The 16,281-nt window shown below is 43.6% G+C and overlaps 1 protein-coding gene across 1 annotated transcript in view; it reads left to right on the forward strand.

Moving 5' to 3' along the window:
• LOC132781878 (netrin-3) overlaps positions 1-13,806 on the forward strand; it is a 97,736-nt gene extending 83,930 nt beyond the window's left edge. Inside the window, exons 6-7 of the mRNA XM_060786405.2 lie at positions 2,873-2,947; positions 9,363-13,806. Coding sequence (XP_060642388.2) covers positions 2,873-2,947; positions 9,363-9,691 — 404 coding nt within the window. The 3' untranslated portion in view covers positions 9,692-13,806. The remainder of the gene's footprint in view (positions 1-2,872; positions 2,948-9,362) is intronic.
• Positions 13,807-16,281: the final 2,475 nt, after the last annotated feature.

Genomic DNA, 16,281 nt, shown 5'->3' on the forward strand with positions numbered 1-16,281 from the left:
GGCAACCTATATGCTGTTGCTTCCCTCATTCCCCTTTGGGGCTGAATTAGCTCCATGCTGGGTTGTTTTTTGCAATGACAAATTTGGAGTCGCCAGTGGCATAAAAGCCAGAATAAAAAAGGAAGTGGGGTGGAAAGGCAAGAGTGGTTGAATACCGGCTGGGTTTGTGTTCCTTTCTGGGATTCTTCCCTTTCTCTTCTTTCAAAGTTGGCATCATGGAAGAAGGTTGTCTATTTTTTCCCTTCCTCCCCCTTTCAAGCACTCATTCTCCAAAGCTGGCAAGCAGCAAACAAAAGAGTTTTCCATTGACTGAGTGCCTCATCCTTTGGGAGGTGGGTCCTGCCGTTGCCAAGCTGGACAGAAAGCCCAAGAGAGAGGAAGAAAAGAGGGAAGAGTGATGGCGGGTTTAGTCGTGGAAGGAAAAAAGACAGCCAAAGTGGAAACTTTGGCGAGAGGCAAATTGAGATGTTCAAAGAAGATGGCAGGGAGCAGCCAAAAGCAGAGAGGGAGAAGCCCCCCTTCGGCCTCCCTTTTATTGCTCACATAAAGTTCGTGTGGGAATGGGAGAAGGGATCTTGGAGGATGGCCAAGGAAGGAGGAGAGCTGGCTTCGGAGGGATACAGACTGAGCCTTTGGAAAGTCAGGTATTTACGTCAGGACCAGGAAATCCATTGTAGATGGCAGCAAGAAATGCCTTATCCCTTGTCTTCTTTTGTTGTTGTTGCCCCACAAGAGATATGAGGAAATGTGTCTCAAGCCCCCTTTGGTGCTGGACTATGCCAGAAAGATACCAGCTCAGAAAAAGTGATGTGCATTGTTCACCAACCTCTCTGGAATCAAGCAAGCATCAAGTAAAACTGAATCATTTATTTAGCAAATAGTAACCATGGCAGGGCAACTGGGGAATGATGGAAGAGGAGACTTTTGATTCTTTGGTTGGAACTGCATTCAATAACTCCTGAGCTGTCCTGGTGAGATTGTGGTACAATGAAATGGAGAAGAAAAGGCAACAAAGCATGGGAGAGGTTGCTTTCCTGTAAGGCAGTGGATCCCAACCTGTGGTCCATGGACCACCAGTGGTCCGCAAAAACTAAAATAGGTATTGTCGAAGGCTTTCATGGCCTGAATCACAGGGTTGTTGTAGGTTTTTCAGGCTGTATGGCCATGTTCTAGAAGCATTATCTCCTGATGTTTTGCCTGCATCTATGGCAGACCTCACAACCTCTGAGGATGCCTGCCATAGATGCAGATGAATCATCAGGAGAGAATGCTTCTAGAACATGGCCATATAGCCCGAAAAACCTGCAACAACCCAACTAAAATATGGTCTGTGAAATGTTAAACATTTTAAACCCTTATTCATTTAAGCTGCAAAGAGAAAGGGAGCTGCCGAAGGTGAGGCAAATGAGTTCCTAGTTTTAAACAAGTGAGCGGAGCAGCGTGGAACCTTAGGAGTTGGTTTCAGCACGGGTCTCTTTTTGGATCGGACTGAAAGAGGGAGTAAGGCAGCAACAGACCCATACTGGCTGGCCTAGTGATAGAGGACCCAGCCCATATTTCCACCCTGGCAGAAGATGTGGCGGGCAGCAGAAGTTCAGGTGGTGGAGGCATGGGGTGCTGCACCTGTTGATGCAGAGGGGCTCAATACTGCTCACACGTTTCCGATTCTGGCACTGCCTCAACTGCCTCCTCCTCAATGCCAAGCATGCAGAGGCCCAGCAGTGAGCAAGAAAGTGGAGGGCACCTCAGAGCATGCACAGAGAGCCCCCCAATACACACCAGCTCTAGTTGTTTTTGGGGTTTGGGAACAGGACAGGAGCAAGGAGAAGGCCAGAAGTGGGCAGAGGTGCTTTGGAAGGGTTGTTTGCCATTGTTATTGTGTGCCTTCCTGTTGTTTCCAACTTATAGCAAGCCTATCATGGATTTTTCTTGGCAAGATTTGTTCAGAAGGGGTTTGCTGTTGCCTTTCTTTGGGGCTGAGAGAGTGTGACCCTGTGCTAGATAACCTTGGGCTTCTATGACCAGACAATAATTTGAACCGTTGTCTCTCAGGGTTGTAAGTTGCATGTACACCAAACATGGGCAAACCTTGGCCCTCTGGGTGTTTTGTACTTCAATTCCCACAACCTTGTGGTCCTGGCTAACAACAAAAAAATCAAAGTGATCCCTGCTCCAAAAAATGGTTGGGAACCACTGCTGTAGGGGAATAATCTCTTTTTTCATTGGATAGAAAATCACATAAATATCTTGTTGTTGGGAAAAGTGTAGCAACAATTATCCTAAATCAAAAAGGTAATAGTTTGTTGCTTGTGGCAGCCACTTTACTCTGGCCTCATCTACACTGCCATATAATGCAATGTGGATTATATCCAGGATTGTACGAGCAGCAAGCAAGCAACTCCAACTAATAATGGACAAGATCATTATTCAGAATGAGATGATGTGCTCTACACTCTGGCTAATTTGTCATGATCTGACAATTCAAGAATAATCATAATGGATGTGTCTTTGAAGAAGGGACAATACTTTCTCAGCACGCTCCTTGCATTAGGAACAGAACAGGAATTAATGTTCTGGCTCTCAGTCAGGCCAGACAAAGATTTTATTGCTCCAATGGTAACAAAACCATTCCATGAACACAAAGAAAGCACAATGCATCAAAGTAAAATACAGTTTGTCTTTACAGCATTAATAAAATGCAATCAAAAAACTAAACATACAATAAAATTCAAAGTTATCCTTGTATAAATCCAATAGCAACTGATGTAGTGTGCATCCCTGCAGAAGAAAACAAAGCCAGCAACATATTGGTAGTTTTGCTATCTCTTGGTTTGTATTTGTCTTCTAATTTCATTTCTTTTCTGTTCTGCAGACTGTGATTCATACTGCAAGCCAGCCAAGGGCAACTACAAAATCAACATGAAAAAGTATTGCAAGAAAGATTACGGTAAGTAGTAGCTCTCCCCGCAATCCTCAGGTGGAAGGTTCACTCATCAGAAATGGGACTAACTCTTCAGGTTCTTCTCCCTTCCAATTTTAGAACCCTGTTATGCATGTGTAATGGTATAGTCTGAAATGCAATCCCCAATCATGATTGTTCCCATAAGAGAACCACAAAAGGGAACTCCACGTCAACACAGGAATAATCTAATCACCTGGCTAAAATGGATACTTTGGTGAGAAGCAAATTAAATTTCAAAGCAAGCAAAATGCCAACTGCAGAACAGCAGGATAGGAGGAGACATTCAAGCAAAGAAGTGCATATGATAACAAAGAATATTATCAAAAATATACAGGATGCCATAATGAAAAAAGAAGTCACATATACATTACAGGCCATTCCATGCTTGTACTTAGAAAGACCTACAATACGCAATCCACAAGGTATGTCTCATTGACAACATTCAGGAGGGCTGCAATGGGGCCTGTGGTGTACAACTGCTTTGGGAAATATTAGAGCAGGCATGGGCAAATTTTGGCCCTCCAGGTGTTTTGGACTTCAACTCCTACAATTCCTGGCCTCAGGCCCCTTCCTTTTCCCCCTCAGCCGCTTAAGCAGCTGAGGGGGAAAGGAAAGGACCTGAGGCCAGGAATTGTGGAAGTTGAAGTCCAAAACGCCTGGAGGGCCAAAGTTTGCCCATGCCTGTGTTAGAGACATGTTGCCAAAGATGCACCCCACAGATGAAACAAGCGGTTTTTGCACTTGCAGAGTCATTAAACACAAATACTACCTGCTTCATCTGTGAGGTGGAGACTGGAATATTCCTTCCATGACCTTGGAATAATGGATAATGCTATTTTCTGCTAACTACTGATGGACTCATTGAAATGGCTCCATATTTCTAAAGTAGGTCTCCATTACAGCTTGTACCACTCTTCCTCCTATTTTGCCAATGACGAAAGTCTTGTGGACCACATCTTCGCACATAATCTGGTTATTGACCAATCCTCTGTGTTGGAGGTTCTGGTTCCTCAAAATCATGCCTGGTGAAAGATAATTCACTAGCGATCCTAGAATAAGTCAGATCCAGATATAAGCTTTGAGCATTCAATGTGTTGATTTTAGGTAAGCATGTCGAGATGTGTAGTGGGTTCAATATAATTCCAATGTATTCCCTGGCAATGATTGTCCTGAAGATGAAAGCCAACTGGCAAAAAAGCCAAGCTCCCTAAAATTTGAGCAACTGACACCTGCCAGACTGATCACTTCCTTAATTCAAGTTACAGTGTTCCCTTGCTACTTTGCGGTTCACTTTTAGTAGACTCGCTGTTTCGCGGGTTTTTTAAATATACAATATAAATTATTTATGTCCAGTGGAGGCCAGGGACCCCAGAAGTGTGGCAGCCTGAGGTGCAGTGGGGAAGGCTTGCCTCCCTAGCCTGCTGCTGCCTGCGTGGCTCTGGAGGCTCTGCCAGGGTCTGCATGGCCAGGAATTGCATGGGTAAGAAAAAATACATAAAATATATAAAATAATGTATAAATATTTAAATTAATATAGTCCCCCTACTTTGTGGATTTTCACTTATTGCGGGTGGTCCTGCAACAGAATCCCTGCAATAAGTGAGGGAACACTGTGTATCAGAACTGGTTGTAGCTGCCTTCAGGATAATAGGATGGGACGCTTGTGTTAAGTGAGCAGGAATAATAATAACATAATATAATAATAACTTTATTTTTGTACCCCGCCTCCATCTCCCCAAAGGGACTCAGGGCAGCTTACATATGGCACAATGTGCCTAAAAGATTGCATAAAGTAAACACAGAATACAATACAGAATAAAACCAAAAGCATATAAAACAATACTTTAAACTGAAAAACAGCGTCCAAAAACCTATGGCGAGAACTGTCATGAAACCTGGCCAACTGTACACAATAACAGAGGAATGAATTGTGCAAATTGTAGCTAACGAGCAAGGGCATGGGACGAAAGTGTAGTGCTGTGTCATTGATTGTGTTCCATTGTGACTAGACATTCTCAAAGGCTTGTCCAAACATCCAAGTCTTCAATTCCTCCCAGAAGGAGGACAGTGTGGGTGCCTGTCTAATCTTGCTGGGGAACTGTTATATGAAGGCAATTCCTGCTGATCCAATTCTAAACAAAGATATCAGCAGAACAAGTGAATGGGTGATCAAGGACCTCATCTCATGCTTTCTGTGCTCCATTTCAATGTGCTTCGGAAATGTAGTCCAACGGGAGTCTCACAGATGCCATCACATTGCATAAAGGCATTCGCAGACTTTGTTTCCACAGCACATGGAAACAGAGCCTAAAATGTATTTTGAGAAGTCAAGTGTTATCAGCAGGTTACTAGCTATCATTGTTACCTACCTCCAAATGGAAGAATACTGGAGAAAGTGGGGGAAAGATAGACCTTGATGGGGAAAAAGACATGCAGTGGCTGAATTTCCCAGAAAATGGACATCAAAGGGAGGAAATGGAGTAAGACGGTTTCTTCCGTTTCCCCCCGCTTCTCCCCACTTTCCCCTCTCTCATGGGATGAGGTCCACAGAGGATCCTAGATTGTCATAAGTGAAGTAAAGGCATCTTCCACACTTTCCCTGTCCTTGCCACATCATGCACACGTTCTCCCCCCTTCCCTCTTCACAACCCATAGCAGCTCCAGCAACCGCCCATCTCACTTTGTTCCCCCGTTCAAAATCCTCATACACCAAAGCTAAGAAAACACTGTGTGCCTTCTCTCGTTCTCAGCCCCACTTCCAGACCCTCCCTGTCTGCCAAATATGTTAAAAGGGACGTTTTCTCTCTCTTTCTCGGCTTGTTTTGCAAGGTGTGCAGGCTTGAATGGGATAGAGTGTGTGTGAGAGTGTGTGAAATTGGGGCTCAGGACATCCTGACGGCAGGGTTGTTAATCACCCTGACACAAGCACATTCACTCTTTGGAGCAGAGGGAGGATCCCTGAAGCCACGGAGGTCTGTGATTGATCTTCCACAGGAAGCCCTTGGCTCCTGCAGAAAAGATGTTTTTGGCAAGGTGGAAAGGAACGGGAGGAGAAGCGGGTGTCAGATGGCCGTGAGAAGGGGTGGCAATGGTGGGGATGAAAGGAGCAAGGGAAAAAAGGGAAAGGTTCGGCAAAGCCACAACGACCTTCCCAGATAGTTGTGCTCAGATAGCAGCCATCTATTTCTCTCTAAGCATTCACACCCTGCTTTTCCATCCATTGGATTTTGCAAAGGTTCAGTGTAAGGCAAACATCATAAAACCATGAGAAAGCCATCATGCAGCAAGAATGAAACAGTAGCTGGGTCGAGAAATAGTGGAGATGAGATAGCCGTAAATGATTTACCATCTTCATATAGCCCCCAAAGTGTATTTCCTTCACTTTGCAAAAGGACCTTGGCATTATTGTTGGGTGTAAGTTGAACATGAGCCAGGAGCAGGATGCTGCAGCAAAGAACAATGCTTTGGTCTACATGAATAGAAGCAATGATTCCAAGTGGAGGGAGGTAATACTCCCGCTACATTCCTCGCTGATCTGGCCTCATCTAGAGTATGTCAGTTCCCAATTTCAGAAGAATACGGAAGCCAACCTCATTTAAAGAAGGGTAGAGACAAGCTGGAGCAGGTTCAGAAAAGGGCGACAAGAATGAAAAGGAGTATAAAGAGCAACACATAAGTAAAAAGGGTTGAAGGAGCTTTTAGGTTTGGTAAAGAAAGAACTGAGGACTAACATGATTGTACTTTATTATTATTATTATTATTATTATTATTATTATTATTATCTTTATTTATACCCCGCAAAATCTCCCGAAGGACTCGATGTGGCTTACAAAGGCCAAGGCCGCAACAACAACAACAACATACAAATATAACAGTAAAACTCATAAGCAAATAATAAAACATCAAGCAAAGACAATAAAACCCTAAAAACAATGACACATGATGCATTTAAAATCTAAAAGGCCAGGACAAATGTAATGGACAAAATTTAAAAGTGCTGAACTTGACAGGAGGTATGTAGAGGTTTTTTGGAGGTAGGTGCAATGTGCAGACAATCCTAGTCTCTAACAAAGTGCATTTGGGACAGGTGTGGATTTTTATAAAAAAAATCCACACCTGGCTACCCTAAATCTTCATTCCGACAGTATAATTTAAAGTGTATTGTGACTATTGTAATATACTCAGTTCTTGTGGGTTTTTTCAGGCTATATGGCCATGTTCTAGAGGCATTTCTCCTGACGTTTCACCTGCATCTATGGCAAGCATCCTCAGAGGTGACCTCTAGATGCAGGCAAAACGTCAGGAGAAATGCCTTTAGAACATGGCCATATAGCCCGAAAAAACCCACAAGAACTGAGTGATTCTGGCCATGAAAGCCTTCGACAATATATTGTAATATAGTTTGGAGTCAAGGACTACCACAGTGAAAAGGGAGCAGGCCAGATTTGTATTAAACATTATAAAGAACCAATTGCCTAGAGAACTGGGCATTTTCAACAATATGCTGGACAGCTCCTTGATAGGAATGTTTTGGCTCAGTGGTTCCCAATGTTTTTTTGACCAGGGACCACTTTGACCAGGGACTACTCTCCAACATTAGTTCCAAAAGGGTTATGAATCAATTTTTGATCAACTTTAGATTTAGTTTGCTTATTTGCGGTGGTGATTCAGAAAATTGCATTGGTTAGGCCATATCAGCTCTAGTTTCTGATACAGAACATATTCCATCCAGTAGTCACCATCTGCTCGCCTACAGAAAACCGTATTTAATAAGCCTCAGCACTATAACAGGATTTTGCAATATCAGTTGCTCTCATTGCAATGGTGTCGTAACGGTGAGGCCACGGACCATAATTTAGTTCTTGCGGACCACTGGTGATTCACGGACCACATGTTGGGAACCACTGCTTTAGGTGGAGATCCAGCACTGAGCAGAGAATTGGACTTGATGTGGCCTCTTTCAACTGTATATTTCAGGGAATAATCTCTCTTCTGGTAACTGAAAATCCAGGGAAGTCATGTTACCCCTCTATTCTGGCTTGGTCAGACCACACCTAGAATATTGTGTCCAATTCTGGGCACCAAAATTAAGGAAGATGTTGGCAAGCTGGAATGTGTCCAGAGCAGGGTGACTAAAATGATCAAGGTTCTGGAGAACAAGCCCTATGAGGAGTGGCTTAAAGAGCTTGGCATGTTTAGCCTGCAAAAGAGAAGGTTGTGTGCCATTACGCCCAGACGCTTTAAAATAAAACTTTGATGTGCTGCTATCTAGGTCTGGGTGAACTGCTGGGGTCTTTCTTTAGAAGATTGAGTTTTCTTGAATAACTGAGTTCACTTCAAGTTTGAAACATTAAACAGGGTATTTATTCACGAAGTCCTGGTAGACTTGGCTCAGCTTATCAATATTACAAAACAAACAGTCAATTGGTGTTCAGTAGTTGAGGCAATCTTTCTCCAAAAAGGGTATAACTTTCTCCAAAAAGGGTATCTATAACTATCTAGATAATCCTCTATAACTATCTAAATAGTTATCTTTTAATCTATCTATCTCTAACTAAATAACTCAATCAAACTCAATCGTTTTCTATCTATGACTCAATTACTCAATAAATCTATCTATCTATCTATCTATCTATCTATAGGTCTCAATTGTTTTTACAATGGTATCTTTGGAGGTACCTGTCTGCCAACAGCACATCATGGATTCTTCCTTAAGACTGAAGGGGCAGGGAGACCTCCAAAATGGATGCTTCTACCCTGGAAACAGGGGTGGGCCCAAAGAGCTACTCTTTGGCCAATCATTGCAGAGAGCCTGCAAACTGGCTTTCCTGCCTCTGTCGGCTAACCTTTTAGGCCTAGCAAAGGCTGCAGCAGCCTGGGATAAACACAAGGAGAGGCTGTTTCCAGCAACTAAAAGGTAATGCAAACCCCATGCTCCTGGGAGACGGAACAGTTGAGAGGAGACATGATGAAGGCCATGTATCAAGATGGGAGGGGAACTCATAGGGAGGAGAGAGCAGGCTTGTTTTCTGCTGCCCTGGAAACTAGGATACAATGGAGCAAAGGCTTCAAACTACAGGAAAGGAGATTCCACCTGAACATTAGGAAGAACTTCCTAACTGTGAGAGCTGCTCAGCTGTGGAATCTCTACCACAGAGTGTGGCGGAGGCTCCTTCTTTGGAGGCTTTAAAACAGAGGCTGGATGGCCATCTGTCAGGGGTGCTTTGAATGTGATTTTCCTGCTTCTTGGCAGAATGGGGTTGGATTGGATGGCCCACGAGGTCTCTTCCAACTATGATTCTATGATTCTGTGATTGAAATAGTATTTATTTGTGTATTTGTTTGTTCATGTATTTGATTTACATCCCATCTTTACTCTTTTCTCTCTCTTTCTCTTTAGTTGTCCAAGTCAATGTCTTAGACATGGAGACGGTGGCCAGCTGGGCCAAATTCACTGTCAACATCCTTTCCGTCTACAAGGTCCGGGATGAGCGGGTGAAACGAGGGGACAACTTCTTGTGGATCCACATGAAAGACTTGGCGTGCAAATGCCCCAAGATCCAAATCAGCAGGAAATACTTGGTCATGGGCATTAGTGAAAACCCCACTGACCGACCAGGACTAATGGCCGACAAGAACAGCTTGGTCATCCAATGGCGGGATGCTTGGACCCGTCGCCTGCGGAAACTGCAGCGGCGGGAGAAAAAGGGGAAGTGCTTGAAACCATGATCGGCTCGGGCTCACGTCTGTTCACGCCTGCTTCCCACCTCTCTTGGCCCATTGGTTTCCTGCGAACTTCACACTGCAGACTTTTCCAAGAGACTCTGTACAGATACAGGTCATGTGAACAGATGGACTCACCTGTGTATAGTGTATATTTTGGCAACGGTTCCTTTGTGCGCGTGTGTGGGTTGGGAGGATGTGTGCATGAGAGCATGGGTCTTTTTTTTAAGTGTTTATTATTAGGAGTAGCACAGTAACGACAAACCTTTAACAAGGAGCAAAGTGAAGGAAACATCTGACAGGGCCAGTTAATTGAAGACTCTTGGAAGAAGACAGCCCAGACCTTCTCTGGGCAGGATTGTTTTTCTCTTCTTGAGATTTCACCTTGTTTTAATCCTTTCCTCTATTCCTTTGGTTCTGCCAAATTCCAGAGGCTGAGCTTGGCAACATTATGTTTTTCAACAACAGCTTCCAGGATTCCAGAGACAGAGCTTGGCAAACTTGCTTTTTGGACCTAGAATCCCAATGGGAGAGCTTAGAAAAGTTACTTTTGTGAAGTACACCTCCGAGGGAGGTCATGCTGTCTGGGACTTCTAGATCACTGTAATCCAAGCCCAGTCCAGAGGGTTACCTATGAAAGTCAATTACTCAAAGTGAGGAAAAGATCATTCAGGTTGTTTTTGTTGTCAAAAGATTTCATGGCCAGAAACACCATGTTGCTGTGAGTTTTCTGGGCTGTATGGCCATGCTCCAGAAGCATTCTCTCCTGACATTTCACCCACATCTATGGCAGGCATCCTCAGAGGTTGTGAGTTCTGTTGGAAACTAGGTAAGTGAAGTTTATATACCTGTGGAATGTCCAGAGTGGGATAAAAAACTCTTGTCTGTTTGAATGTTGCAATTGGCCACCTTGATTAGCATTGAATAGCCTTGCAGCTTCAAACCTGGCTGCTTCCTGTCGGGGAGAATTCTTTATTTGGAAGTGTTAGCTGGCCCTCTCACCTCTGTGGGAGTCTACCATATACCATGCAGCTGTGGACAAGTCTGCATAGGGACCACCAAACACAGCATTGCCCAAACACTAATCAAGGAACATGAAAGGCACTGCAGACTAATTCAACCAGAGAAGTCAGCCATAGCAGAGCACCTGATGAATCAACCTGGACATGGCATATTATTTGAGAACACAGAAATGTTGGGCCACTCTGACAACCACCATGTCAGACTACACAGAGAAGCCATTAAAATCCACAGGCATGTGCACAATGTCAATAGAAAGAAGTAAACCATGAAAATGAAAAAAATCTGGCTACCAGTATTTTTAAAAATCTTTAAAATCAGGACAGTAAATAAAGAGCAACACTCAAAGAACAGGGGAATTCCAGACAGAAATCAATCAGGGCCAGCTAACACCTCCAAACAAAGGATTCCCCAGACAGGAAGCAACCAGGCTTCGAAGCTGCCAGGCTATTGAATACTGATCAAGGTGGCCAATTGCAACATTCAAACAAGAATTCTTTCTCCCACCCTGGACTTCCCACAGATATATAAACCTCACTTGCCTAGTTTCTAACAGATTTCAAAACCTCTGAGGATGCCTGCCATAGATGCGGAAGAAACTTCAGGAGAGAATGCTTCTGGAACATAGCCAGACAGCCCAGAAAACTCACAGCAACCAAGTTCAGGTTCTATTTGTGGATCGTTCAGTCATTTACAGTAGATCCAACCAGGATTTCTTACTCCAAACTTGATAACAATAGTCACAATACGGTTTAAATTATACTGTTGGAATGAAGATTTAGGGTAGCCAGGTGTGGATTTTTGTGTGGAAGGAATGTGGGCCTGCTTTCATTCCTAGCTTGCAAAGCAAAGTCCTGGGCTCCAAATTATTTCGTTCTAATTGCTTTTGTAATGCATGGAATGGTTGTAGCGAAGAGACATAAAGCAAAGTAAATCCACACGCCAGAAGAGTGTCACAGCCATTGGACACAGAGAAGTAGAGAGCGAGAACTTTGGAAGCCCTTTGACATCCTCTGAAATGCACCAGAGGCAGCATCGTTCCAAGGCTTTGAGCAAGAGAGGAAACATAAACTCAAAATATAATGGAGAATTATTTAACTTTGTAAAAAACATTTGCCCATTATTTTTTTCAGGAAGCATTTTTCAGATCAATGAAAGAGTTCTTGGTCAATTCATCATGGAGTTTCTATTGCTCTGTTGATCAAATATGCATACGTTTGGATGTGACTAAAGCCATTATTCCAAGGGACATGTTTTGCCTTTGTAGATTGTAAGCAGAGGGGCTAAAGCAGGCCTGGGCAAACTTCAGCCCTCCAGGTGTTTTGGACTTCAACTCCCACAATTCCTAACAGCTTCAGGCCCCTTCCTTTTCCCCCTCAGCTGCTTAAGCTGGGCAAACTTTGGGAGGGCCAAAGTTTGCCCAGGCCTGGGCTAAGGTCTCCTTTTAGAAACACAGCCCCCACTATTTACAAGTGATATGTTCCTGGACTTCGGATGGATGTGTGAAACTGCGGACGGATGTGTGAAACTGCGGACAAAAGTCACCCCTATTGAAATGGACTTTTGGCCAAGAATATCACAGATTCAGTTGGGAGGACCAAACCTATTTTGTCAGACATGGATAACTGAAATGCGGATACAGGAATTATGCTATCTCTGCATATTTTTTTAAAATGTAATGGTGGGGTTAATAGGACATATCTTCATAAGTGACTAATTAACACTTCCCAACAAAGGATTCCCCCAGGCAGAAAGCAGCTAGGCTTTGAAGCTGCTAAGCCATTTGGAACTAATCAAAGTGGCCAATTGCAACATTCACACTTGCCTCCAACTGACAAGAGTTCTTTCCCACACCCTGGACATTCCACAGATACATAAGCCTCACTTGCCTAGTTTCCAACAGACCTCACAACCTCTGAGGATGCCTGCCATAGGTGTGGGTGAAACGTCAGGAGAGAATGCTTCTGGAACATGGCCAGACAGCCTGGAAAACTCACAGCAACCCAGTGACATGTTTATAACTGATTCGCCTAACTCAGGGATGTTAAACCCATTTCCATCAAGAGCCATATCAGCCTCATTGCTGTCTCCGTGGATGGAGACTCCATGGATACAGATGGTCAACTATAGTGTTTCTTTTACATAGTTGGTCAGTGCTCTTTAGTTTTTACCCAGTATTGCTCCTTAGATGTTATTGATTGACAGCTCCCATCACTTTTGATTATCTGCCATCTGGACTGGGGATGATGGGATTTGCAACCCAACAGCATTTGTGGGTCTGGGGATGGGGAAAGATTCAAGGACATTTTAAAGTCAGGCATCACGCCCACAAGCCTTGCATCTCAATCCAAACTCCACTCTCCAGACTAAAGAGTACAAAATGCAGCCTTCCAAATGTTCCTGTATTCCATATCCCATTGGCTCTGGTCATGTTGCCTAATGATGAGGAATATGGAAGTTATAGTCCAGCATCTGGAGGAGGGCCACATAGAATGACATGGCAGGTCAGATTCGGCCCGTGGATCTTGAGCTTGACAGGTGACCTAACTTATTGGTCAGCAGTGCTTTCATCCCTTCTGTTCATGAAGACTGAGATCACTATTCTCTCTGGAAAGTTTCAGCTTCATTTTTCCAGGGACAAAAATCCACGTTTCATCATGTCACCCCTTTTTCGCCGTTGGCGGTCTTCCTTCCAATAATGGTAGCTGTTTCCTGCTCGCTGGAAGCTTTTGCCCCTCCAAATTCCCCTTTTAGCCCAAAGAGGCTTGGAGTCAGGCATGGCTAACCTCCAGTGCTGGTCCAAGACATCCTGCCACTCAAGGCAAAGAACAAGACACCCTTTCCTAGTTTCATTACCTGCAAATAAATGCAACGGTTAAACGGAAGGAGGCAATGCTTACATGGCAATTTCATGGATTAGAAGATGTATTGCAAACAGTGGGCTTGACTCTGCATTTCAGGGCCTTTGGCCTCCACGGTTGACAGGTTTCTTCCTCTCTCTGTACCTCTGAGTATTGTGTATGGGTCTGTATTTGCCACCTGATGCGGTTGGACTCTAATCCTTATACACTTAATGCCACAATAAATCGGTTAGTCTCTAAGGTGTGACAAGACTGTCTCGTACCTGTCTGTGTCTGGGTTCTCTGTGTGTCCAGGAGAAGGAAAAGGTTTAGGGTGGTATTGAGATATGGCATCCAGAAACGGCTGCTGTTCGTTCATGAGATGTCTGTGTTTTACTGCAAGGTTACCACTTAAGCCAGTGGTTTTCAACCTGTGGGTCCCCAGATGTTTTGGCCTTCAACTCCCAGAAATCCTGATAACTGTTAAACTGGCTGGGAGTTGTAGGCCAAAGCACCTGGGGACCCACAGGTTGAGAACCACTGACTTTAGCGGATGGGGAAACATTGAAATCTGAACTTTGAGGTCTCTGAATGCTTAAATTAGTGATAGTATTTCATTTGCAAGCACTGCCTTCCCAATAACATCTTGTTGCTGAGATGTGTCCAGAGGAAGGCGACTAAAATGATCAAGGGTCTGGAGAACAAGCCCCATGAGGAACGGCTTACAGAGCTGGGCATGTTTAGCCTTCAGAAGAGAAGGCTGAGAGGAGACATGATGGCCATGTATCAAGATGTGAGAGGAAGCCACAGGGAGGAGGGAGCAAGCTTGTTTTCTGCTGCCCTGGAGACTAGGATGCGGAACAATGGCTTCAAACTACAGGAAAAGAGATTCCACCTGAACATTAGGAAAAACTTCCTGACTGTAAGAGCCGTTCAACAGTGGAACTCTCTGCCCAGGAGTGTGGTGGAGGCTCATTCTTTTGAGGCTTTAAGCAGAGGCTGGATGGCCATCTGTCGGAAGTGCTATGAATGTGATCTTCCTGCTTCTTGGCAGGGGGTTGGACTGGATAGCCCACAAGGTCCCTTCCAAATCTATGATTCTATGATTTTTACGTCTCAAAATTATATAGCCTTAGAATGGTTCTAAATTCTTTGGACTGCTTTTCATATCCCCAAAGTGCTGCAGTCCTTTTGCTAAATATGGGAGGCTTTTCTACCATCCATTGGTTGTACAATATAATACAATAAACTTTATTTATATTCCATCCTTCTCCCCTAGAGAACTCAGAGCAGATTACAGCATTTACATACATTCATTGCCTTTGTGTGTTGAGACACACAAACACAAACAAAGGTAGAGGCTTCTCCTTTCATTTCCAGCTTCTGGAGGTGGTCTCATCTCTGGCTCTGAGGAGGTGTTTTTCTCCATTTTCAAGCCAAGGTGTTTTTCTCCATTTTCAAGCCTATGTTGTCACTTCCTGGTTGTGTGGCCAGCAAGATTGCTTGGAGCAATCTCTTTGCTTTTCCCGCCAAAACGGTACCTATTTATCTACTCACATTTGCATATTTTTGAACTGCTAGGTTGACAGGAGCTGGAGCTGAAAGATGGGAGCTCACCTCATCTCACGGATTCGAACTGCCAACCGTTAGGTCAGCAGTTCAGCAGCACAAGATTTAAACCATTGCACCACCAAACTCTTTTCATGTGTTTATGATACAACCAATTAGGAATTGGCATTTATAACCCAGGAACAAAAATTGTGTTATGTAATACAATTGGAGGTGTCAGAGATTTTTCCTGGAGCCTTGCACCATGCAAAGTATGTGTTCTAGCCCAGTTATGGCCTTCCAGCTATATAAGTTCTAAGTTAGCCATACATTGTGAGAAGCAGATTATGTTTAGCCTGGAGAAGGGACATTTATGATAACCACATTAAAATATTTGGAAAGATGTCATATTCAAGATGGAGCAGGCTTGTTTTCCACCTAAACCATTGTATAATATAACAAAGAAGGCAAATTAGGTTTTTCAGCTGTTAGACTGATATACCTGGATATCTCTTTGAACTGTTAGGAACAAAGATATGTCAATGCACAAAAAACAGCAGAGTATCAGAAGTGTTATTTCAGTTGCTCAAAAACATCTGCTCTCCCTTAAAACATCTTGATTTAAATCATGCTCTCAAGAGACAAAAATAATTAGTCTTCATTTAAAGTAACACGGTTGTTTTACTTACAAACTTCATGTATTCAGCATACAGGTATCAATCCAGTTACAGATAGGATTTGAAATAGTTTTTTGAGCAGATAACACAGGACATATTTCTTAGAATCAACAGTCCAAAATCTAAAGCACCCTTCTGGAGTCTAATTAAGTCTCTACAGTCTGAGAGCCTAATGGTGCCTGTCTTTCTAAAATAGAGTCTGAGATCTGCATAGTCCCAGATCTGGCCACATGGTCTGCAGTCACTCACACAACATGGAGTTAAGAAAAAAAACTGCATACCAACACACACATCTATATACATAACAAAAGTGAAAATATGTACGTATGGCTGGGATGTCCACAGGCTCCTGCTTCCACAAATAGTTATAACTCCCACTACTTTGGAGACACCAATGGCCCTCCCGCCAATGACATTGCAGGTTATAGAGAGCACCGTAAACATGTATAAAAGCCCTGCCATTGTCCTCCACAAACACAATACTGCAGTGCCCACTACCCAAGTGAAGGGG

The sequence above is a fragment of the Anolis sagrei genome, chromosome X, assembly GCF_037176765.1.
Source record: "Anolis sagrei isolate rAnoSag1 chromosome X, rAnoSag1.mat, whole genome shotgun sequence".
Taxonomy (NCBI): domain Eukaryota; kingdom Metazoa; phylum Chordata; class Lepidosauria; order Squamata; family Dactyloidae; genus Anolis; species Anolis sagrei.